The following is a 24624-nucleotide window of genomic DNA, read 5'->3' as shown; positions in this document are numbered from 1 at the left end:
AGATCTATTAGAGAAAGAATCCACTAATCACTTCCTGAAATAAACACTAAAAAAAAAAAAAAAAAGATTCCAGGAACACCATATCCAAAATCCAGAGCAACCACATCAAAGAAAAAGTACTCCAAGAAACCAGGTGTAAACTACAGCCAGGATCACATAAAACTTTGCTTCTACTAAATTTTCCAGAACAGATCTTGGAATATATGATCCCAAAGGAGAAAACAGAATATAACTAAAAATTATAGCCTACAAATCGAGTATAATGCCATAAGGGGAAAAAAAAAATGGACCTTTAAAGAAATGAGAAATTTCATGTGTTTTTGAAGAAAATTCCAGAGTTGAGTAGAAACTTTAAAATACAAACATAAGAGTTTAGAAAAAAAGCTTAGAAAGGTCAATTTATTTGAACAAAGGGAAAGAACAATATGATGAGAGAGTAGTAATATTCTAATTGGGGGAGAAGAAACATGTATTACCTTTAGAAATCTTCATGACTTTAAAGGATACTGAGGGGAATTAAATAAGAAAAATAGAGGTCCAGATTTAGGGGAGGAACTGATTCTGTTCTTAGGGTGTTAAGAAAAAAAAGAGGAAGAATATACTAGAGTAAGAAAAATGAAGAAGAAAGCAGAACTTAGTCCTTTTTATAATTGGAGAGTGTGAGAAGAAGAGTATACAAACATGGAGAACAAGATGAGGGATGTGGCATCTGATGAACCTCATTTTTTCCCCCTGAGGCCATTGAGGTTAAGTGACTTGCTCAGGGTCACACAGCTAGGAAGTTTTAAGAGTCCAAGACGAGATTTGAACTCAGGTCCTCTTGACTTCAGGGCTGGTGCTCTATCCACTGCACCACTTAGCTGCCCTCTATGATGGAGTTCTGATAAGATGAGCCTCATTCTTATTCGAAATGGACAAAGCAGGGTTGAAAGCATGCACGCACACACAGAGACACATACAGATATATGAGTTTGATGTAGAAATACATCAACTCAACAATGATAGAGTGGGGATGATTTCTGAAACATAAACTGTTAAAAACTGTTCTCTTATTTCAGAACACATAAAAAATAATAAGGAAGATTTCTCCCTACTTTTCTGATCTTCTTGTCATGATTCTCTTTCACATACTCTTAATTTTAGCCAACCTAGCTTCTTATAGCCTTTCCTGATTCTCCGCTGATTGGCCCTGCTTTCCTCATTAAAATACTTTTTATTTAGTTTGCATTTGCTTAATTGCATACCTGTTGTAAACTGTTTGAAACTAGGGATTATTTTTTTCCTTGTCTTTGAATCTCTAAGGGCTGTACTTTGTACATGGTACTTGTTCATTCATTTTTCAGTCAAGTCTAATTTTTCATGACCTCCTTTGAGTTTTTCTTGGCAAAGACACTGGAGTAGTTTACCATTTCCTTCTCCAGTTCATTTTAGAGATGAGGAAACTGAGGCAAATAAGGCAAAGTGACTTGGCCAGGGTCACACAGCTAGTAAGTGTCTGAGGTCACATTTGAATTTAGGAATAAGTATTACTGACTCCAGACCTAGCAGTTTGTGTACTATGGTGCCACCTAGCTGCCCTCATACATGATAAGTGATTAATAAATGTCAAATTTATCGAAAACATTTCAGATGTGATCACAGTGGTTGGTCAGAATTCTCCATGGCTAAATGATCCAAAGCAACAGAAAATACAAAGTTAATACAAAGTTTGCAATACTGATCCTGACCAAAAAGTTAACACACGATGAGAAAAATTGGTATTACTGGGGTTTGGGAGACAGAAAGGTTTTACTGATCTATTCAAAGGAAGAAAGTTATAGTGCTAGAGCTAAGAAAAATCAAGAAATCAAAAACTGGTGAAAGTTAAGCAATCCTACAACTTGAAAAAAATGGAGAGTATTTTGGTTGGAGTAAATGTATATTGTTTTGCCAATTTTAAATAACCCTTCAAATAACCAAAGAAAGCAAAAATCAGCACATTTTTTTAGATTTTTATGTCACACCAATCTTTAGATTTGTTTTCTCTACTGCTTTCTGGGATATTATTTTTTTTACTCTAAACAAAGTATTCTAATAATTTTATCATTTTCACCAAAAATTGCATTTGTATTCATTGGAGTTTCTCCATATATGGTAAGAACTGTCAAACTCAATTGGATCTTTTGCTTACATCCCTCATGAAAACATATGCTATATAGGACCTAAACTTAACCTTGAGAATGGCACTTAATAAAAACTTTTAAAAAATTTCTAAACTAAGAAATCTTAATGTCTTTAGGAAATGCTCCTTTTATGTTCCTTGTCTGAAGGACATTATGCCATTAAAACTCACATGGATTTCTCAGGTTTCTAATTCTTTAGGTAAATTAAAAATAAAGCAACATCTGCCAGGTTAGCATCCAGAAAATCTATAAATGATTGTGCAATGAGTTGATTTTTACATATTTGTCTTGTATGTATTCTCTATAGGAATGTATAGCTGAAATGTTAGAGTATGCTCTCTCTCCCCTGACTAAGCTTAATCTGCTCCAGCTGTCTAAGTAAGCAAAGTTTTAGAGTTTTGAATAAAGAGAGCTTTATGTAAACATTAACATTTGAAGTTAGAACCAGAAGATGTCAGAACCTTCAATATAACAGCTTCAATTTACCTCCAGACCCTGTCCTTTGCTTCATTTATATCCTTTGAGCTTATGATTTGAAGAAAACTTTAAAACACAGATTTACATGCTCCAACAGAATCAATTTAGGTCTGTTGATAGAAGGGGAAGGAAAAGACTATTCAAGTACTATCTTGTGTCCTGTAAGGAATCATAAATTGGCGGAATGCATTTATAAAGTTCTGTAGGCCAACATCTGTGTAGGTCATAGGATACAAAACGTTCTTTCCATGAGATACTGTCTGTGGTGCTGTAGTGTAATGGGTTAGAACTCTGTACTTGAAACAAAGATTCTTAACAAGGTGCTAACTCAGTGGAATTGATAAGACAATGGTTATCTAGTTTAGCATGGTGATTAATAGTTCTCTAGTTCAGCATGATTGATTTAATCTTACAACAAATAATGATTCCCTAGTGATATAATGATTGGCTTATACTCAGTATGAGGAATTGATTTAACTGTAATAGAACATATAAACTGGGACAGACTTAACCAGAGACAGACTCGGAGAAGACGGAGGATTGGAGGCAGAGCTCAAGCTCTCAGAGCCAAAGAAAGACATTCATTCCATCTCCCACCTTTGTGGTGGCTGGAAGCTGGAGCACAGGCCCTGGGACTGAGACAGACTTCAAGACAGAGACTGTCATGGTAGTCCTCCTGCCTCCCCCACAGAAATCAAGACACATTCTGGAAGACCTCAAGAAAGCTGGCCTGGGCCCCAGGCAAGGAAACTAGACTGTGAAGGAGACAATAAAGAATTTGGACTTTATCCATGGCTATTATTATGGTGATTGCTCAGATGAAACAAAGACTGGTCCCAAAGACTTCTAGAAAACCCACTAGAACATTACACTGTAGGACTATGGTGTCAGCCTCAAAATAGAAATGAGGCCACTAAACTATGCATAAGAAGGATTTTTGTGGGATACTATTAACTTAACAAGCCATCCTGGATTCAGTGTGCAGAATGAATTTTGAAATGGAGGGCTAAATTAGAGACTGAAGCTTAGATGACCAATCAAAGGTTACTGTAGTAATCTGGATGCTGGTAAAGTTGGTCTAGATCTGTTTAGTGGCTATGGTGATGAAAGACAAAATCTGAGAGACAACTGGAAGAAAGAAATGACTATACTTGACAGAAGATTGCATCTAGTGAATAAAGAAACAGAAGAAAATCTAGTTCTTTATATGGAAGACTAGAGGAAAAAGGATAACAAATGGCAAAAGCAGAATGCCTAAAATGGTTGACTCTGAGGGGATATCTTCCCTGCAAATGAATTTTAAAACATTAAGTTATCATCCAAATGTTGGGCACCGTAGTCCCTTAAAAATCTAATTTTAGTCATAATTGTGCTACCTCCCACAGAGAAACCCTTCCTCTAATGTTAAGAGCCACTATTATTAATACTTTCATCCCTTCAGAACTCTACTCTCAATTTTATTGGTTGGAGGAGTAAAGCAGAAAAGCAGTTTGATTATTCACTCAAGTTAAGTGATAACACAAAAATGTTTTAGAAATAAAGAAAAGTCTATAATAGTGGTAGCAGCTGCAACTTTCCCATTTTTTCTACGTTATTAATTTTTTTTTCCCTTGAGGCAACTGGGGTTAAGTGACTTGCCCAGGATCATATAGCAAGGAAGTGTTAAGTATCTGAGGTCATATTTGAATTTGGGTCCTTTTGACTTCAGGGCTAGTGCTCTATCTACTGCTCTACCTAGGTGCTCTGTTACTAATTTTTAAATGTTACTTTGTGTAAGGCTCTGTCATAATGTAAACAAGTAGGTAAAGTCAACAACAAAACTTTCCCAGATTCAGAATCTTCAACTTCCACCATGCCAAGGAACTGGACAGGTGGTGAAGAAAACTGTAATTTGGTTGAAATGAAGAGGAAAGAAGATTTAAACACTGAAATCACTTAAAATCCATTTCTTCTTGTTTTGTAGCTTAAAATTGAAAACACAGTTTTCACAAGAAACATTTCTGAACATGAAGATATAACATGGCCCTGATGAAATCGTAACTTCAGTAGTGAAAGATCACTCTTAGTTGAGAGAAACATGATGGCACTAATAGGAAACCTATAAGATTACCAAAAAACCTAGCAATAGCATCTGCCAACACCTGGTCCACAAGGGCATTTTCATTATTAATCTCTGGCTCTATTCACTTATAACTTTCTAAAAAAAAAAAAACCTTCTTCAGTTGAAAATTTCCATGTTTGATCTTGTTCCAAAGGTTATTTTCCCCCCTAAGAAAGTGTGAATTCAGGCACATCTGAATTTGAAACTTGGAAAAAAAAATCATTTTTTTCCCTTTTTTAATGACAAGAAGTTTCATAAGCAAATAATTAAAAAACCAACAAATATTAACACACTTTGCTATGATTATTCATTCTTATTATTCATTCTTTAACAGGTTTTCATTTTTTGCAAGATTTGAAGAAAATCTCTAAAAAACAACCTTTCACACTAATTGCCCATGTGCACCAGTATTTTGGAGAGGTCTTTAATAACATTTTCACTCAATACTTATTAGTACTAAAAGCAAAACAAAAAACAACAACAAAAAAACTCTATAAAAATTTCCCTTTGGATGTTGATCAACTAGGGAATTGCAGAACAAGTTGTGGTATATGAATGTGGTGGAACACTACTATGCTATAAGCAATGGTTTCAGAAAAACTTGGGAATTCTCATTTGAACTGGTACAGAGTAAAGTGAACAGAATCAAGAGAACAATTTTATATAGTGATGGCAATTCCGTAATTAACTCCAATGAAAAGAGAATCATGATGAAACTTGCTATCTATCTCTAAACAGAGAAATGATGGACTCAGTATAGTATGAAGCATATTTTCTTTTCCTTCTTTCTTTTTTCAGACAGGATAATGAGGACATAGTTAATGAGGAAATTTATATGATTATATATTTGTAATGGACTTTGCTTTAAAAACAAAACATGATTTCATAAGAAACATTAATGAGCATGGATTTCACTTCAATAGTATAAAAGGGGAGGAAGATGTGAAGGGATTTATTTAGAAATAAAATAAAAAGTTTAAAAGTAAACTTATTTTGAGGGGAGATAGGTGAAAAATATTCATTTTTCCCTCTCTCTAAAGGAATAAATTCATTACAAAATCATATAAATACACTAAACTAGAATTCTGAGAACAGTGTAGTTTCACATATAGTGCAAATGAATGAATGAATGAAAAAGCATTTATTAAATGCTTACTATATGACAGATACTGACTAACTAGTAGGGATAGAAATACTAATGAGATATGAAAAAATGCTCTAAATCACTATTAGGCAGAAAAATGCAAGTTAAGACAACTCTGAGATACCACTACACACCTCTCAGATGACAGGAAAAGATAATGATGAATGTTGGAGGAGATGTGGGAAAACTGACATTGTGAACTGATCCAACAATTCTGGAGAGCAATTTGGAACTATGCCCAAAGGGCTGTCAAGCTGTACATACAATTTGATCCAGCAGTATCTCTACTGGGCCTATATCCCAAAGAGATCATAAAGGAGGGAAAGGGACCCACATGTGCAAAAATGTTTGTGGCAGCCCTTTTTGTAGTGGCTAGAAAGTGGAAACTGAATGGATGCTCATCAGTTGCGGAATGGCTGAATAAATTGTGGTATATAAATGTTATAGAATATTATTGTTCTATAAGAAATGATTAGCAGGATGATTTCAGAAAGGCCTGGAAAGATTTGCATGAACTGATGCTAAGTGAAATGAGTAGAACCAAGAGAACATTGTACACAGCAAAAACAAGATTATAATCAATTTGGGACACAAGGTTTTGTAAAGATGAATTTTGAAAACTATTTTTGCATGTGTTTTGAAAATAAAATTTTAAATTAAAAAAAAAGTTCATTAGGGGGTAAAAAAAGAAATAGTAATGAAAGGCAAACCTTTCTCTTAAGGAGCTTATATTCTAATAGGTAAAGATAATCTACATAGGGGAGAGGTGGTAATATCAGTTTGATTACTGTTCCAGAATAGAGAACAAGGTGGTATGATGAGTAAATAAACTGAGCTGCAGCATTTAAGTATCATGATATTAAAGCATGGTTTGGTGAGTGGGGCAGGCTAAACACTGTGAGCTTTCATAAATTAGGAGAGCAAGCACAATTAGCTAGATTGCTAAATACATAAATTATTTGGTAATATGCACATTATAAGGAAATGAGTAAAAAGCAACACTAAGATTATGTTTTTTGACTTGTAGATGTTCACCTGTAGTCTCGAATATTACATAACATGAAGTTTGGGTTTTTTTTTTGGGGGGGGGGGAATATTTGTTTTTTAATCTTAAAGCATCATTTTCTTAATAAAAATTTTTAAAATGGCAAATATTTATTAATTAGAAAAACTGATTAGCTCCAATGTCAATGTGTTTGGGAACTTTATAAAGCTTTAGCAAATTGAAAATGTGACAGCTGTCTTCAAGTATTTGAAAAGGTTGTCATATGAAAAACACTGCTTTTGTTTGGTCTCAAAGAACAGAAGCAAAGCAGAAGGAAAAGGTACAAAGAGATAAATTTAGACTTAATATAAGGGAAAACTATATAATGATTAATGCTATCTAAAAGAGGAAAAAGTTGCTTTAAGAAGGAAGAAGTTTCTCTTTATAGCAGGTGAAGTCTTGAGGCCAAAACAGGATGACCATGAGTTAGGTATATGGAGAGGACATTCTTATTCAGGCATGAGTTGATTATACTATCGGAATTTCCCTCAAACACTAAGAATCTGTGACTAAAAACTTGTGGATGACACTGAAGACAGAATGTTTGGAATCACAGTTTAAACACTGCCCTATCTCCTACCTCTTTATCTGTCCCTGCCTTTTTAGAATGTATTCCCTTTAATCCTTGACTACTTGACTGTGGTGTTCAGTTTTCCTGCTCATTTCTGTTTTATCTCTCCACTGTGATTATCTGCCCCAAACATATTCCTGCTGTTGCTAATAAACCTTTAAGTTTACTCTCCAGTGTTGTCATCTCTCTTCTTTTGTTTTCAATCTTCCCTTCTAGCTGTGCCTTCAACTTCATTGAACAGGCATTTCCTACTTTGTGCAAGACATTATGAAAGGCCCTAGTGATACAAGATAAAGTAGTCCCTTCATTCAAGGAGTCTTCTTTCTCCTATTCTAAAGACAAAAGAAGAGCAATACTAGATTTTCTACATAAATATTGGCAGGGAAAGCCATCTAGTACATCTAAGGAAGCTAAATGGACAATGTTCAGGAGCTGAAGTACAGAAGATTCAGGTTTGAAGTTTGCCTCAAACATTTACTAATCATGTAATCATGCCTCAGCACAAGTCACTTAACCTCTAAGTTTCAGTTTTTTGTTTTTTTTTTCATTTATAAGATGGAGATAACAATTGCACTTACCTTACAGGGTGATTGTGAGAATGAATGAGATAATGTATGTCAAACACTGTATAAACATTCTGCTGTGCAGAAAACCCAACATTTTTTTCAAAAAGGCTATGAAACCTCTACTAGGATGTTACTCTATGGAATAATGTACCTAGGAAGACTGCTCTGGGCTTTTGTGATCCGTTTCATAAAAGTTAAGCTTTGGCAGTTCGGATTTTCCTTATGTGGTCAAAGTAACAATCAATCCTCATAACATCCATAAATGGCATTCCACATGGAAGTACTTTATAAATAGTCAAAGTGATATTTGTTTCATAATTAGTCAAACAAAGCTTGAATCCACATAGTATACCTTACAGGCTGCTCCCACTGGATCAATATAAAGAGCCATGATATTTTAATAAGTTTTCATGGTGGTCCAGGTATAAACTGACCTGCTCCTGAGTCATCTTCTGCAGCTCACTTTCCCAAGCTGCCCGATCATCGTCCAGGTGATAAGAGGCAGGTGGAGTTAGTCCTCGCAGAATTAGGGGATCTCTGTCATGGCAGAGAGATGTCAGATGTCCAATGTACAATTTCAATTTGCTGCGGTTCTGGTCAAGTTCTAAGAGGGGCTGGATTATCTGAGATGAAAAAAAAAAAAGGGATCATCAAAGACAATCTGGCTGAAAAAATTCAAACATGTTTTGTAAATTCCCTTTTAATATGCCTCAAAAAGCAAAAATGTAAATAAAATTGTCCAACCTCTCAGACATTCTAATTACAATTAATTTCATATAATTACTGAAACAACACATTTTTCTACCACTCTGAGATAAAAAGGGAGAGAATGCTGAATTTTTCATCAACACAAGAATCGAAAATTACATTTGGACAAGATTAACAAAAAAAAACCTCAACCCCAATGGGTATCAGAGTTGACAATGCTAACCCACTTGTTACTTCATAGCTTTTATTGTGCCATTCTCCACTGGGCCAATCTAAAAAAATAATTCTATTTTAATAGATTCTTATGAATTTAGTTACAATAAAGACTGGTGGAAATTTCTCACTTGAAAGACAGGACTACAATTTATATGGCTCTTTTATCTTTTATAGTAACTCTGTAGAAAATAGTGTTTTGTCTGAGTATAATGAGTGAAGTGAGTTGTTGCCAAATTAATCTTTGAATTTCCCACATACATCTTTTGAAATGTTAGTTAATAAATTCTAATATAGGATGAGATGCTTGACTCAAGAGTCTAGAACTCTCTGTACTATTCCTAGTTCTATGAGTTATTCTAAGCCTATTTAACCTTTTGGAGCCTTGAAAGGTATTTTTATATTTAGTTTTTCTTGGGTACTATTCCTCTGATTTCCCTCCCAGGAATACACATGATTTAGGATCTCATTTTATAGCTATTCCTTATATTTTTAGCCAAAACTAAAGTAGTAAAACCAAGTCTGATATTTAAGAAGGGAGTCTAGACAAATTTTACATATCAGATCATTGTTAGAGAAGCACATGTCTGATACACAACAGGCTGACTGAACAGCCTTACCAATATTAGCTATATCAATGCTAGCAATACTCAAAAAAGCTCCTAAGGCCTGTAAAGCTGAAATTTGCACCTGTTGTACATTGGCAAAATACTTCTTACCCTACTAATGACTGTAGTATCTGCTAATTTCTCAGAAACAAAGCTTAGTATTTTCATAGATGACATTACATTTTTTCCCTTTATCTCCAAATAATTTTGCACCCCTTCTTTTATCTTGACAATATTTCAATAAGTTAATTATTATGAAATGAGAAAAAAGGGCACCACTAAATGGCTATCTAATACAATTCACTAAAGATTAAAATACAGATCATACATAATAAATTGTGACCACTCTAGGAGAAATCTGATATTACAATTACACTGCACAATTACATCTAGTCATTATATTACAGAGTACATGAAAGATTAGGGAAAAGAGCTGGTAGTACACAAGTATATAGAAACTAATAAAGGTTAAAAATACCAATTATCATTATTTTGATTATTAAATTATTAGAGGAAAAACAGCATTAGGATAAAAATTATAACACTTGGTGCCCGAAAGCCTAATCAGTAAACTAATGGGACTAGCTTTCTGCTGGGATTTCCTTTTAGCTATAGGTATATATACCACTCATCAATCTTGGAAAGCAAGTATTGTTTCAATTAAGAATAGGACTCTCAGAAGGGAGGAATTAGAGGGCATCCCACTGACAGAATTCATTTAAGTGCATTTACATTATGTTCTTTTTATTACCTATCTTTTTAGATTTCACTTTCACACTTTTTAAAGAGCCACAATGTAGGACAACATAGCTCCATTTTATTTTCTGATTTCCTTTAGTCTGGCCTTTTCTAACTCCTTTCCCTAAACTGTCGAGAAAACCATAATTTCTTGTATTCTCAGTGGATTTGAACAACTTAACTTCCTTTTTAATGTTTAGAGTCCCAAATGTTATGGCAAAGTTCCCTTTTAATGTTGTGACCCAGTTCCTCCAATTGTCCTATTTAGTTATTCTGCCTTAGGTTATAACCTTTCCCTCTTAATGTTTGAGATAAAGGTTTTATAGACATTCCTTCTTAATGTTTGACAAGATAAAGGTTTATCCATTTTAGATGTCATTAGAATATCAGTAACCTCCCTCCATTAGGTTATCCCCACCTAGGTCCCTCCATTATGTCATTGTTCTTGTTATTCCATAAAAAGCTCACTGCCCTGATACTTGGGGCTAGATTCTTTGAGATGATAGTCTCATCTCGCCCCGGGATCAACATGGATCCATTGGTCCCAGTATTTCTCTCCATTTAATAAACTATTGAATTGGTCTCTAATCTCTTGTCTTGCTCAGTTTCTTCAGCATTACATTTTGGAGGCCCCAGCGAGATAATTAGAAAATGAGCAGGATTAGAGATAGAGACTTTTGGGTCTCTGCCTTAGGCAGGGTGGCTGCGAATCTGAATTCTTGGCCTGTAGAGGCCGGACCCCCTGGATTTTTTTCCAGAGCCTCCAGGAAAGAGAGCAGTTTCCAGCCAAAATAGCCTGATGGTAGACAACCCCATTTCGGCCACAGGAGAGTAAGTTGGTCTGGATACTTTTTGGGGTACCATCTGGTTATGTCTTAAGACTTGTTTTGTTTGGTTGTTTGGTATGCTAGCATTTGGATTTTGGATTCCCAGAATTATAAATTCTGGGTGTAGGGTCTTCTGGATGCAGGGGACCCTACCTGGGTGTCTTTTAAAGACACATTGTGTGGCTAACCAGATGTGGTTGTCACTGTTGCAGCATCCTTGAGATGCCATTGATTCTTTATGAATGGCCAACTGGACGCGGTAGTCGCTACTGGAGTGTGAAATACGGAACTCTGGACAAGGTAAGAGACTTTTTCTTTCCTTATCTTGTGGTAGATACTGCAGTCATCAAAACTGCAGTTGTTTGGAGTTCTTGGAAGCTCTGGAAGAATTCTTTAGGAATTGCTGCAACTCTGTCTCTAAAAAGAGATACAAGGGAGGCTGCAAAGATTTGGAAAACTAAGTTTTTACCTGTCCACAATCTACACTCCGCTGCTTCAAAAAAAAAAATCTTTTCCTGGAGCAGATGTTTTGCTTGAGGAAACTCTTTCTGTCCAAATTCTTTTCCAGAGACAGAGGCCCGCCCTTTGCATCTCAATGCATTTCTATGAGAGGTCCTCCCCGACCCTCGTTCTGGAGTAGGGAGTGTATACATTTGAAAACGGGACTCGGTTTCCCTGCTTTGGTCATCCTATGTTAGAGCAATTCCTGCCCCTCCCGCTTTTGCATGGTCAGGGGGCTATCTACAAAGACTGGGGGTTTTTAAACTGCCATTTGGTTTGGCTTTAATGTTAGTGTCCTACTGAATGTTGTAATTGTGCAGTCTAAGTATGATCAGTGTTCTGTATGTCTTGTATGTTATTAGACAGTCTAGTTGTGCTCCGTGTTCTGTGTGATTTTTGTCTGTGTTGGGAAATGGTTTGTAATTTGTTTGTTTTATTAACTTAAGAGCTCTATTAAAAATTTAAGAATAATGATCAAATTTGGGAATTGGTTATTTCAATACTGAACTCCAGCTGGAGAAAACATTTGATTAGGAATTTAAAGATGATTCTAAATTTTGGAAATGAATTGGTTACTCTTAAGTATAAGATCTTAAAGGAACAATAGCTTGTTAGAAGTTCTGTTAACTTGCCTGAAAGAGGTCATGTGCCTCTAATTTTACCTAATGTATGTAACAAGAACTTTTCTGAAAGCTTCATCTCTGGCCAAGCTGGGTTTAGAAGAAGTCCATCGGGAATAATGGCCACATGGGGCCAGGAGGAGAGAAAGATACTATGTTGTTTTATTATTTGAAATGAGATAGAAATGGATTATATGCTTTAAATCCAGCTCTGCTGGACATGTGGGTTTTATGGGATTCCCCCACCCACCCACTGATTTCTGCTACTTTAAATGCTGGGTGGGGTAGGGATCTTTTATAAAGATTTAAACTCGCCCCCCACTGCTGCCATTTCAGCTATAGGAGCATTTAGTTAGCCTGGAGTGAAGTTTAGTTCGACTTCGCTCCCCACCCTTGTCTCATTGGAAGTGGAGTTGGGGGAAGGGTAGTCACGTGGAATCCTATTCTCTCCCCTCCCTCTAAATTATCCCAGGCATCTTTTTTTAATCAAGTTGTAGCTACCTGGTTCTTGGTTAGAAGCAACAAACTGATAAGATTATGGCAAATATCTGTTTAGGATTTGTTACTAGAGGCAAAATATCTTGGGTTTGTAGTTAATATGCACTGCATTTTTTTCCTCTTGTAACTGATTTCTATAATAGTCAATAAGAAATTGTTAATTCAATTATCTCATATCTTGCTGTTTCCAATCTGGTTATTGGTAATCATTATATCCTAAATACTTGAGCAAATAAGTATTTAGTCTGATCATCTATTGGTTACCAGATATTGTGTCTGGACATTCAAGTTTTTTTTTTTTTTTCTTTAAAGGTTTATAACTAATGAGAGGCCACATCTTGTAGCAGTCCTTGTGGACCAGTCTTTCTATCTCAGACTGTTCTAACTTTTCTTTGTTAGATTTGTTTTTATTTCTAGATTTGGTCAAATTGCAGATATATTGACTTGCTTCTGGGACCTAGATCAAGCTTTGATTGTCAGCATGCCACACTACAGACCCATCCCCCTCACGGATTGAGCAATTGACAGCCATCACCTACTTTTCCTGATGTAATTCGGACTGATATGGGAAGTGAGAAAGTGGTTGACTTGTTAGAATTTTCACTGTATTACTGTGTGTTTAAGACTTAGGATAGAAATTGTTAAACTTGTGTAACTATTGTTGTTATGTTTGAGGGACTTTTAGTCTGTTATGTATATGCATAGGTATATAGTTTATATGTGGGATGATCATTTGATAATTCCTTTCCAAAAGAAAAAAGGGAGGAGAAGAAATAGGAAATTGGGGAAACTGGTATCTTGCTAGTTCAGATTTAATTGGAAGTTGGGAAAACTGGTATCTTGCTAGTTCAGATTTAATTGGAAGTCCTTTACTCCTTGCTTAAATTTACTAGACTATGATTTGCTGGTTGTGCTTTAACTTGGAAATCTCTTATTCTATTGGAATTGCCCTGGCAGACTCAGTTTTGGGGATTATTTTTTAGAAACAACCAGAAATTGGATACCTGTCTTGGAACTGGCAGTCTCTCTGAGCTGTTTTCTCCACTCCTGTTACCCCAGGTCCTTAATTAGTAGTTCAGCATACTTAAAAGGACCTTGTTGATATCGAGGCCTCTAAAAGTTTGGGGTTTGCCTGCCTTGGTCTAACTGTGAATAATCTGCTCAGATATCTGATCATTTCTGCAGTCTCTGGGTGGGATCAGTGGGGCTACTCCAAGCCTCGCCTTTCTCTCCTGGAGCCGGCCCTCTGAATGGGTAGCACAACTGCCTTGAGCCTGCTGCTCTCCGTAAGCAGAGGCCGAGTCACACATAAATGACCACAGCTGTCCATATGCTCCCCAACTGCAGAGGATCTGACAATTGATTGTCAGAAATAACTGAAATAAGGAACTTTGTGTATTGCTGATTAACTCTGAGGTTATAAGGGAGAGACTTGACCTTGCCATAAGTCCTTGCATTGGTCTAGCTTTATTTTGATGGTGCTAAGACCTTCTAGAGGAAGGTAATTCAAAGATTTGAATTGTCCCAAGAGAAAAAGTGGGGAATGTTATGCCAAAGTTCCCTTTTAATGTTGTGACCCAGTTCCTCCAATTGTCCTATTTAGTTATTCTGCCTTAGGTTATAACCTTTCCCTCTTAATGTTTGAGATAAAGGTTTTATAGACATTCCTTCTTAATGTTTGACAAGATAAAGGTTTATCCATTTTAGATGTCATTAGAATATCAGCAACCTCCCTCTATTAGGTTATCCCCACCTAGGTCCCTCCATTATGTCATTGTTCTTGTTATTCCATAAAAAAACTCGCTGCCCTGATACTTGGGGCTAGATTTTTTGAGATGATAGTCTCGTCTAGCCCTGGGATCAACATGGATCCATTGGTCAAGGTATTTCTCTCCATTTAATAAGATATTGAATTGGTCTCTAATCTCTTGTCTTGCATCCCACTGACAGAATTCATTTAAGTGCATTTACATTATGTTCTTTTTATTACCTATCTTTTTAGATTTCACTTTCACACTTTTTAAAGAGCCACAATGTAGGACAACATAGCTCCATTTTATTTTCTGATTTCCTTTAGTCTGACCTTTTCTAACTCCTTTCCCTAAACTATCGAGAAAACCATAATTTCTTGTATTCTCAGTGGATTTGAACAACTTAACTTTCTTTTTAATGTTTAGAGTCCCAAAGGCCAGATTAATTCAGTTTGAGTGAAAATACTATTGAAGAATTTTAGAATGAAATTTGATTTTATAGCATCTTGGGCAAGAATCCATTCTATCCAGTGGCTATTCTGTTTCTCCTTTGCTCATCAAAAGGTACTTGAAGTTTCTACTAAGGTGATTGCTGAAAGTATATGAAAAAAGCTAACATCTCCAAATCAGGGTGTCTAGGGCACCTTGAGAGTTAAGCAGAAAATAATTTCATGTAATTCAGTTCCACTAGCATTTATTTAGTTTCTACTGTGTATAATGGACTATACTAGGTGATGGGGATTTAAAAAATATGAAAAACAGACCATGTTCTTAGTGAGTTTACATCCTACTGGGAGATATTCAACATGTACAAGTTAAGTGAATAATGTAAGGAGAGAAAGTGTTATCAACATAGATTATCAAGAAAGACTTTCCATAAGAAAGGCACATAAACTTTTGTTATGGACCAGAATTCTGAACTTGAAACAAAGAGCTAAGTCAGTGGAATTGATGATGGTTATCTAGTTTAACATGGTTCAGTATGATTGATTTAATCTTACAACAAATAATGGTTTCCTAGTGATATAATGATTGGTTTATACTCAGTGTAGAGCATATAAGCAGGGACTGAGAGCCACAGAGGACAAGTGCACTAGAAGCTCTCAGAACCAAGGAGAGGATTTCAATTCCACCTTCAGTCAAGCTCCTGGTGGCAGGCCCTCTTCCTGTATTTTCTCACTGAGACCAAAGCCAGTCTGAAAGGCTCTCCAGAAAGCTGCTCAGTCCCAGGAAAGAGATAATAAAGGATTTGGACTTAGAACTTTAACCCCTGGCTGTTCTTATGGTGATTACTGAAGACTGCCTCAAAGACCACAAGGAAAACCAAACCAAAAAACATTACAATATCTGCCTTGAAAGAAGGCAGATATTGCAAAAGACAGATATGAGAAGTATATTCTAAGCATGATAGGCTTTGAAGTGGGAGAGAGTGCTAAGCAGATCAGTTTGGATGGAATGTAAAGTATACAACAAAGAAAAATATGAAATGTGTGGAAAAGTAGGTTGAAGCCAAATTGTGAAGGCTTTACACGCCCAAATAAGAGGTTTTTATAAAGGTAAGACCAAGTCCCTGAAGATCTGAGAGGAAAGGTTATATGTGTGATATGATCAAAGACCTGTGCTTGAGAAACAACATTCTGACAGTTGGCTGAGGTTGGTTTGGAGAGGGTAGAAATAAGAAACAAGGAGATCAATGAAAAAGCCTTCACAATAATCCAGGCAAGAGGTGATGAGGACCGGAATTTGAGTAGTGGCCATGTGAGTTGGGAGAAAAGGATGAATGTGAGAGATATGGAAACAGAACATCAATGTCCTCCTATCTCTTCTGCTCTTTTCCTATCTATCATGAACGGACTAGTAAAGATAATGCACTGTATATACTCTAAAACTGTTACTGCATAATGTCAAGAGTATGCAAGAGAATTAGTTTGACAGAATGACAACGTCCTTGGATCTGAAAGCGATATATATTATTCATGTACAAACTTAATGGACTGACAAGGAAACTTAGCAATTACCTCAGACACATTAGCTGCACGAATATGTCAGTTATATGGTTCCCTCTGATGATGCAAAACTGCAGGAAATTTTAAAGAATCACATAGTTGGAAACAAATTCAAGAGGGCATTTATTCCAACATATACCTGAATATGAAGCTCTTCTATAAAATGCCCAACACACCAAGCCTTTGCTTAAAGATCTTTAGTGAGAGAATCCACTGCTTCTGGGGCAGTTCATTTTACTTGTGGATAGCTCTATTAAGATGTTTTTCTTTACATCATGATAGTAAAACAATCACCTCCCTTGCTCAAAACATTACACTTTCCTTAATCCTGTCTAAAACTGTAATAGCTTTGCTGGTTGCCACAACAGTTCCATTCTGATACCACATAATAAAAGTGCAAATGACCCAATTTTCTTGAAAGGAAAAATTCTAGCAAATTCTTCCAAGACAGAAAAGTTTAAAGTGTAGTTAAGAGACCAGACCTTCCTGAGGACCAACTTAGCTACATATAGAAATCTCTTCGTGAATAGCTTGGCTACTAGTTAACAAATTTTTTGTTCATAGAAGGCCATAAAACCATTACAATTTTAAAAAAAGAAGGAACTTAGTCTTGGACTATCAACTTCTGCTTTTATGAAGGTGGTAGAGTGATAAAAATGGGCAGAAAATCACAGATGTTTAGATCATCCATAAATATTAACTAAATATTCTAAACTGAGATAATCATAATAACTAACAAACAGACAGCTCTCACTAAGCATTTATTAAGCACCTATATGTGTCAGGAGTTACAAGAAGGACTATTACAGACTTCATTTGATCCTCATGACAACCCTGTGTGGTGGGCACTATTTTTTGCAAATGAGAAAATGGAGGCTGAGAAAGGTTAAATGACTTGCAAAGGATCACATAACAAGCTCAGGTCTTCTTAAACTCAACACTCCATTCACTGTGCCACCTGGTTTACTTTATTTTGTCCAGAATCAAGTCTCTGTAAACTCTGATTTCATGTATATTTTTCTACCTCCCCTTTTATGTGTAATCACATTCTCATTAGAATAAAAACTCCTTAGGAGCAGGAACAGTCTTGCTTATTTGTATTTGTATTCCTAAAGCTTAGCACAATGCCTGACACATTACAAATAGTTTTTCATACATTCATTCTTTCATAAGAGCAGCAGGATGGAGAAAGAAGAGGAGAGAGAAGAATGCTAAGAATCAGTTTTTATACTATATAAAAACATTAACTGTTAGCACTAACTTGTGATTAATTCTCTAGTAATTCATGAGGAAAAATTACTGAGGGAATTGAAACATATCAGCCTTGATATTTTCATTATAAATTAAATCAGAAAACAAAGAGAAGGCATAGATAAATAGAAAAATAGCTCACACTTGGCAGAAATGACTTTAATGTGCATCTAAAAGCAATGAGAATCATATTTCATGATACCTGTGATCATGATAAATAGTTATAAAATTATTACTATGAAGATAATTGTAACTTATATTACCTATGGAATCTCATATTATTATAATGCCAAAGTCACTAAAACTTTGGTTTACAAATAGCAAAGTTGACCATGGAAACAGTCTAAATAAGCAAGAAAAAGAAAATAAGAACAATCAAAAAACAGTAGTCCAGTGTTTGATAAAAAAAAAAAAAACAGTTTGGCAGAAATTACATTTAGAACAATATTTTGTACCACATAATTAATTTAAACTTCTCTCAATGTGAATATATACACATTCAAATATTAAAATTGACATCATAAACAAACTATAAAAGAATGAGAGGTGGTACCTTTCACAACCATATGAGGAGAATGGTTGAATTAATCAACGTAGGGGTAAAGGAGATACAAAAGACAATATAGAAAATTTTGTTTATATAAAATTAGAATAATAAGAGACTCTGTTAAATTGAAAAATATGTGCATTATCTATATAGATGGCATGGTATAGTAAAATGGGCACTGGTTTGAGAGCCAGAGTACCTGATTTCAAATCCCATCTTTGATACTTACTTATTACTCACATAGCTTTGGCCAAATAAGTAAGTTTCCTAGATCTCAATTTTGTCATATGTAAAATTAGGAATTTGGTCTAAGTGGTCTCTGCACCTATTCTAGCTTTATTTAGATACATGATTCTATGATCACTAATGATAATCTAATATCCAGAGTAGGGAATTAACATAAAAATATATCAACAAGAGCCACTTCCTAATATATGTGGTTAAAGATTATGAACATCAAAATTTATGATCACAAGAAAACATTCTCCAGATCATCTAAATAGTAAAAGAAATGCAAATGAAAACAACTTTGAGCTTTCACTCTACACTTAGTATTTTGAGTTTGGACATCATATATCTTGGAATTCTGCCTTGTAATGCCTGGGTCTGATAGGTAAGTTTTCACTTTATTTTGTTGGAAACCATGGCCCCATGCCACCGTTAGATGTTATCTTCTTCTATCAGAATGTAAGTTTCTTGAAAGTAAGGAATGCTTTGCTTACTAGTACTCTTAATGTTTAGCCTAGTATCTAGCACATAAGTAAATATTTAATACATACCTTATCTACCTAAGAAATGATATAGAGTGAAATAAGCAGAACTAAAAGAATGACTCCAGTAGGCAAATGAAAAAAATCACTATCCAGAAGCCCACAAATCAGTAAAGAAAAAGCTAATGAACAGATAATAAAAACATTCCTTTTTAATGGCAGACAAAGTACTATTAAGGAGAATGTTACATGTCAGATATGCTTGTATTTTTTTTTTTGTACAAGGGAATGTGGGTTCATTTTTTACCTCAGAAATTATTGAAAAGGCATCAATATAGACAATTTAAAAAAAGAGGCATCAGGCATAATGGATAGAGAACTGGTCTTAGAGACAGGAAGACTTAAGTTCAAGTCTTTTCTCTGATCCATACTTGTTGTGAAACTCTGAGCAAGTTACTTATGACTCTTAAGTGCTTTACGATAAGGGTGTCAAACTCAAATAGAAACAGGGCTGTGGGCTACATATTGACTCAGAAAACCACAGATTAACATTATCTGTGCTATAATGTATTTTTTATTTATTTTGTTAAACATTTCCCAATTATATTTTATTTTGGTTCAGGATATACTAGGGAGTTTTGCAGCCTAAGGGTTTGATACTTTTGCTCCAGGAAACTTTCTAAACTCTTAAGCTGTAGAGAAGACAAAGACCTAGATTGGTAAAAATTTCTTCATCTTGGAGTTGCTTTATTAATAGACTCACAGATTCATTCCCTATCCCGTCCTTTTAAAAAGAATTGAAATGTTTCAAATAAACTTGGTTTGGAGGGAGGGTGAGAAGGGGGAAAGAAGCAATTTTTCAGGATTTTTTTTTAAATCATAAAGGTATCTTAATAATGAAGGAATCACTCTAAATACAAGTTACAACAACAGATCACATAAGATCAGATTTTTTGCATGGTTTTCCCAAACTCTATAGGCAGAGAAAATTCAGGGAACTCATAAATCACAGGGTAAATTTCTAATAAGAAATAAAGTCTAATACTATGTGCAGAGGCTAGATTCCTGAAATAACCTAAAAATAAATTCTAGTAATAGTGACCATAGGGCAGTTAGGTGACTCAATGAATAGAATTCCCAGCTTGGAGTCAGGAAGATTCATCTTCATTGGTTCAAATCTGACCTAAAATACTACCAGCTGTGTGATCCCTTAGCTCTCTCTGCTTCAGTTTTCCCATTTTTAAAATGAGAAGGAAATGGCAAAGAGAAAGTTTAGTTACCTTTTGGAATTGGGGCAAAAAATAAATAGATATACTACATATGTATATATAAAATCAGAAATGGAGGTGTTTACTATTTGATGAAAGACAAGGCCCAAATGGTATCTGTTCTACCATTGCTAAAAGCAGGAATATCTCGGGCACAAACTATGACAGATCAGAAATGTAGCGCTCAATGTGTTGTGTTTGTGTAAGGTGGGAAGTGAGAAGGGAATAAGACAGGGCAAGGTGATTGCAAAACAGGAAAATTTCAGTTGTTATTAGCCAGGCCTGTTAGAAATAGGAAGAATATTTATGAGAATTTACATAGGCTACAAGAAAATGAAAGCAAGCTAAGACATTTCTGAATGTAGAAAGAGATTAGCTAACCAGCTGAAATATGGGAAGTGTCCCATTTAGCATGGATAAAAATTTAATTGCTATATGCTGAAATGAGGTACAGCTCCCAGTGAGACCAGGAGTTGATACAAAAGATCATTTGGACTTTTTTCCTATCAAAATACCTGAGCAACCTAGGCAACAACTTTTGTATAAACTTTATTATTCTAGTTTCTAATGCTACTTCCTCACCCTCATCAATGATCTAACGCCAGGGGTCCTCAAACTTTTTAAATAGGGGGCCAGTTCACTGACCCTCAGTGCGGAGGGCCGGACTATAGTAAAAACAAAAACTTTGTTTTGTGGGCCTTTAAATAAAGAAATTTCATAGCCCTGGGTGAGGGGGATAATCATCCTCAGTTGCTGCATCTAGCCCATAGGTCGTAGTTTGAGGACCCCTGATCTAACCAAATGAGCAATATTTAAATTTTCTACTCCCATTACTTGGAAATCCCTTCATATCTGAAAAGCTGGGAGGGATCTTGCCTGCTTTGACAGAATTGTCTTTTCTGGATTTATTTCTGCTAGAGTCCATGAGGAAGTCATATTCATAAGGCAAATTTTTCTTGAAACTTTTATACACCATGATGAATACATCCAACAGATATATTCTGTTGTTAAAAATGTTAACTTTCTGGAGTATGCTCCTTTCACTTTGGGAACTATCTGGGATTTGTTTTTTTTTTTGTTTTGTTTTGTTTTGTTTTTGAATGGGAAAAGTAAAAATAAGGAATGCTGTTTTTCCATTAACTTTATCTGTTTAAAAGCAAACATTCCCATGAAATATCTGAATTGCAAAATACAATCAGTAATTTTAACAAATTCTTCTGCTAGGAAAAGTTTAATCTATTTAGCACAACCTAGACCTTGTTGGGCATTTGTTAATAGTTTAGCATTACCATACAAATCAATACAATTAAAAATGCACATCTTGGAAAACCTTTTTCATGTAAGGCTACAATTTAAGAGTACTGACAGCGTTCTATAGGGAGGTTCAAGGTGGTACACAACTGGTGATTTTATAACTCATCGCTGAGGTGATCTAAGACAAAGGGATTTCAGGACTACGCTATGAAATCAGAATCTAACAAGAAGCAACTTCAGGGGCCAACTACAACTTGCAACTGAACGAGAAATCCTTTCTACAAAATCTCTGATAAGTGATCTTCCAACATCTAATAAGAAGAGGCTTAGGGCAGCTCATACTAACTCTGGATAGTTCTATCCTGTAATTTTTCTTTACAACAACTACATATCTGCTTCTCTTCAAATTTCATGTGCTGCTCCCAATTCTGTCTATTAGACTCATGTGGAACAAATCTCATCTCTTAGCCATGGTAAGTCAGACTAGTTCAAGCAGCAAACTATCCTAAGGGAAATAAAAGATGTAACAAGTTCATCATCTCCTCATATGTTAATGTTCCAAAAATCACTAGATCTTTATCTAGTCCTCAGCCATCACTGAGCGAGCTAATCACTAGCTCCCCTGACACCACTAAGTGCCCACTAGCAATTGGGTAGCAGCTTTCCAAACCACCAGTCTGGCTTTGGCTTATATCCTGCTTAGGAAGTACCCTCCTTGGGGACATAGTCTGATTACTATTTCTATGAGTTTTGAAGTCATAGCTACTGAAGACCCAGAAAAAAAAAAACCAGCACCTGTCTTTAGCACTACCAAATGACTCAAAATTAGAAAATCATGTGATTTTGTCACTAGATTATTTTTTGCTTCTATACTTTAAAGGCTCTAGCATCTTTTCTATCAGACTTGAATATGAAACAATCTCTCCTTTCAAGGACTTTATATTTTATCACGGAAGACAATGTGTATGTATACATGTACATGTAAGAACAGAGAATACAGAATAAATATAACATGAGATAATCAGAGAAGGAAATAAAAGAGGAATTCTATGAAGTGGAAATGAAAGGAAGTACCTTACAGACATGGAGGAAAAGCAGTACAAAATCATGGAGAAAGGAAGAGGAGTGTTATATATGAGGAAGAGAGAGGCAGACAATTTGATTGAGCTATAGAATGGGTGAAAGAGAAGGGAATAAGTATTTATTAGATGCCTATTATGTACTAGGCACTGTGTAAAGCAATTTATAATTAACAATAATTACTGTCAATGTCATTTGGATGACCTCACTCATAAAATATAAAAACGCAGAATGAATTGGAAAGCCAAATCCAATGTTGTTTACTTAAACTTAAAACAAAAAATGAACTGAGAATTTTAAAAAGGGGCTAGAGCAAAACCTCTTATACTTAAAGTAAAAACCAAGGGTTTTAGGATTTCAGATAAAACAATAAAATACTTTCTTAAGAGATAAACAGGGAAATTACTATTTTTTTTTCCTGAGAGGTACCATGAGCATTGAATTAATATCAGTACTAAATAGACAAGCACAAAATTTCTCCATCAGAATTTAAAGAAAAAGTAAGTGAGTTTATAGGGAGAAATAGTGAAACTATAATAATGAGGAACCTCAAGTTATCTCTTCCAAACCTAAATTAATGTAACCAAAAAATCAACAAGAAAAGTTTCTCTCCAGCATCTTTTCTTAGTTTTTCACACCCCCCCCTTTTTTTTTTTTTAACAAAAAAGGTGGCAAGAGATAAGTTGTATACTCAGCACATGTTCTAAGGTATAATTTACTTCTTTTCCTTTGCCTCTCTTCATTCAGCATACAAGTTATCTTTTCTTTTTCTTCTTTTAAATCTCATGTTTCTCTTTTAAGCAAATTGATCCCCACTCTTTTGGTCTCAGTATTAATAGTTTCTGATAGTGAGCAACACAACTGTGGGCTTGCTTCTTGTTGGAGTTCCATTAGATAACTGTTATCAACATCAACCACTACCAGTCAAAAGCTCTACAGGTTGAGAGTAATGGAACTATTGGTTCCCTTTTGGTCTAGAGGACAGAGCTGAGAAGCTTCTTTCCTCATTCTGCTTTGTTCCCAGAGCCAGAGCTTTATAACTGTTTCTTGCTTCTGAACTTGTTCCTCACTCTATAGCACCTTTAAGTACTCTCTGCTCTGGACCACCATCTCTTGGTATAGATTCCTGCCTCAGTGTTCCTGTGACCTGAAAGTGGGTGCTAAGTTACAGAGGTGCCCATTGGCACTTGGCCAGGGCCCTCTTACTTAATCTGGGATCTCCTCTTGCCAAAGTGCCCTCACTTCCTGCTTGTTGGAGTACTCTGTGTAGCCATCATGGTTACATTTAGTCCCCACTATCCACAGACCTCTCTGTCTTCCTATGTCAACTTGGGCTGGAAAAATAATTTATTGCAACCTTTTCTTGGATTTTTCTATCAGAATTCACAGCTCGATTTTCTATACATAGTTGTATTTTTTCCTATTATTCAACCCTTTAGCTTTACTTCATGATCATATATTTAGAGCTAAAAGGATCTTAGAAGCCACTGAATTCAAACTTCTCATTTTACAGATGGGGAACCTAAGGCATAGAAAGGTGAAGTGACCTTGCCCAAGGATAGTTGCTGAGGTATTTCGGACTCTAATCTAAGATAATCTCTATTAAAGCATGCTGATAAGATGTATATTATATTTATACTTTTAAAAAAATGTAAAACACATCAATATTTTTTTAAATTATGCTGATATACTTCATAAATATGTCATGGTTGTTAACTTTTATTCTCAACTCTTACTAAATACTTTTTAATCAGTAAGTGCTTAGAGGTCAAAACTGTGTTATTCTTACTTTTCATAGTACTCAATTCGTTAGAATACTTATATTGGCAAATTAAACCTTATTAATATTTGAGAAGAAGAAATAGAAAATTCCACACTTTGAGAACAGCAATGGGAGGGAAAGGAAAAGCATGTGCATAGATGTAAGTTCCTAATTTCTACTTAAAGAATATTTCTTTTTTCTTATCCTTTCCTCCCA

At 35.3% G+C, this 24624-nt stretch overlaps 1 protein-coding gene across 12 annotated transcripts in view; it reads right to left on the bottom strand.

Moving 5' to 3' along the window:
* Positions 1-24624, bottom strand: part of ERC1 (ELKS/RAB6-interacting/CAST family member 1) — a 339530-nt gene that overhangs the window by 35068 nt on the left and 279838 nt on the right. For 8 of the 12 annotated variants that reach the window (XM_031939566.1, XM_031939573.1, XM_031939569.1 and 5 more), the window contains one exon: positions 8501-8689. In XM_031939566.1, the coding sequence (XP_031795426.1) occupies positions 8501-8689 (189 nt within the window). Of the gene's footprint in view, positions 1-8500; positions 8690-24624 lie in introns of those variants that run through there. The other 4 variants (XM_031939575.1, XM_031939577.1, XM_031939576.1 and 1 more) reach the window with 1 other exon arrangement.

Source organism: Sarcophilus harrisii, chromosome 5 (genome assembly GCF_902635505.1).
Source record: "Sarcophilus harrisii chromosome 5, mSarHar1.11, whole genome shotgun sequence".
Lineage (NCBI taxonomy): Eukaryota > Metazoa > Chordata > Mammalia > Dasyuromorphia > Dasyuridae > Sarcophilus > Sarcophilus harrisii.
This window is presented reverse-complemented; position numbering and strand designations above follow the sequence as displayed.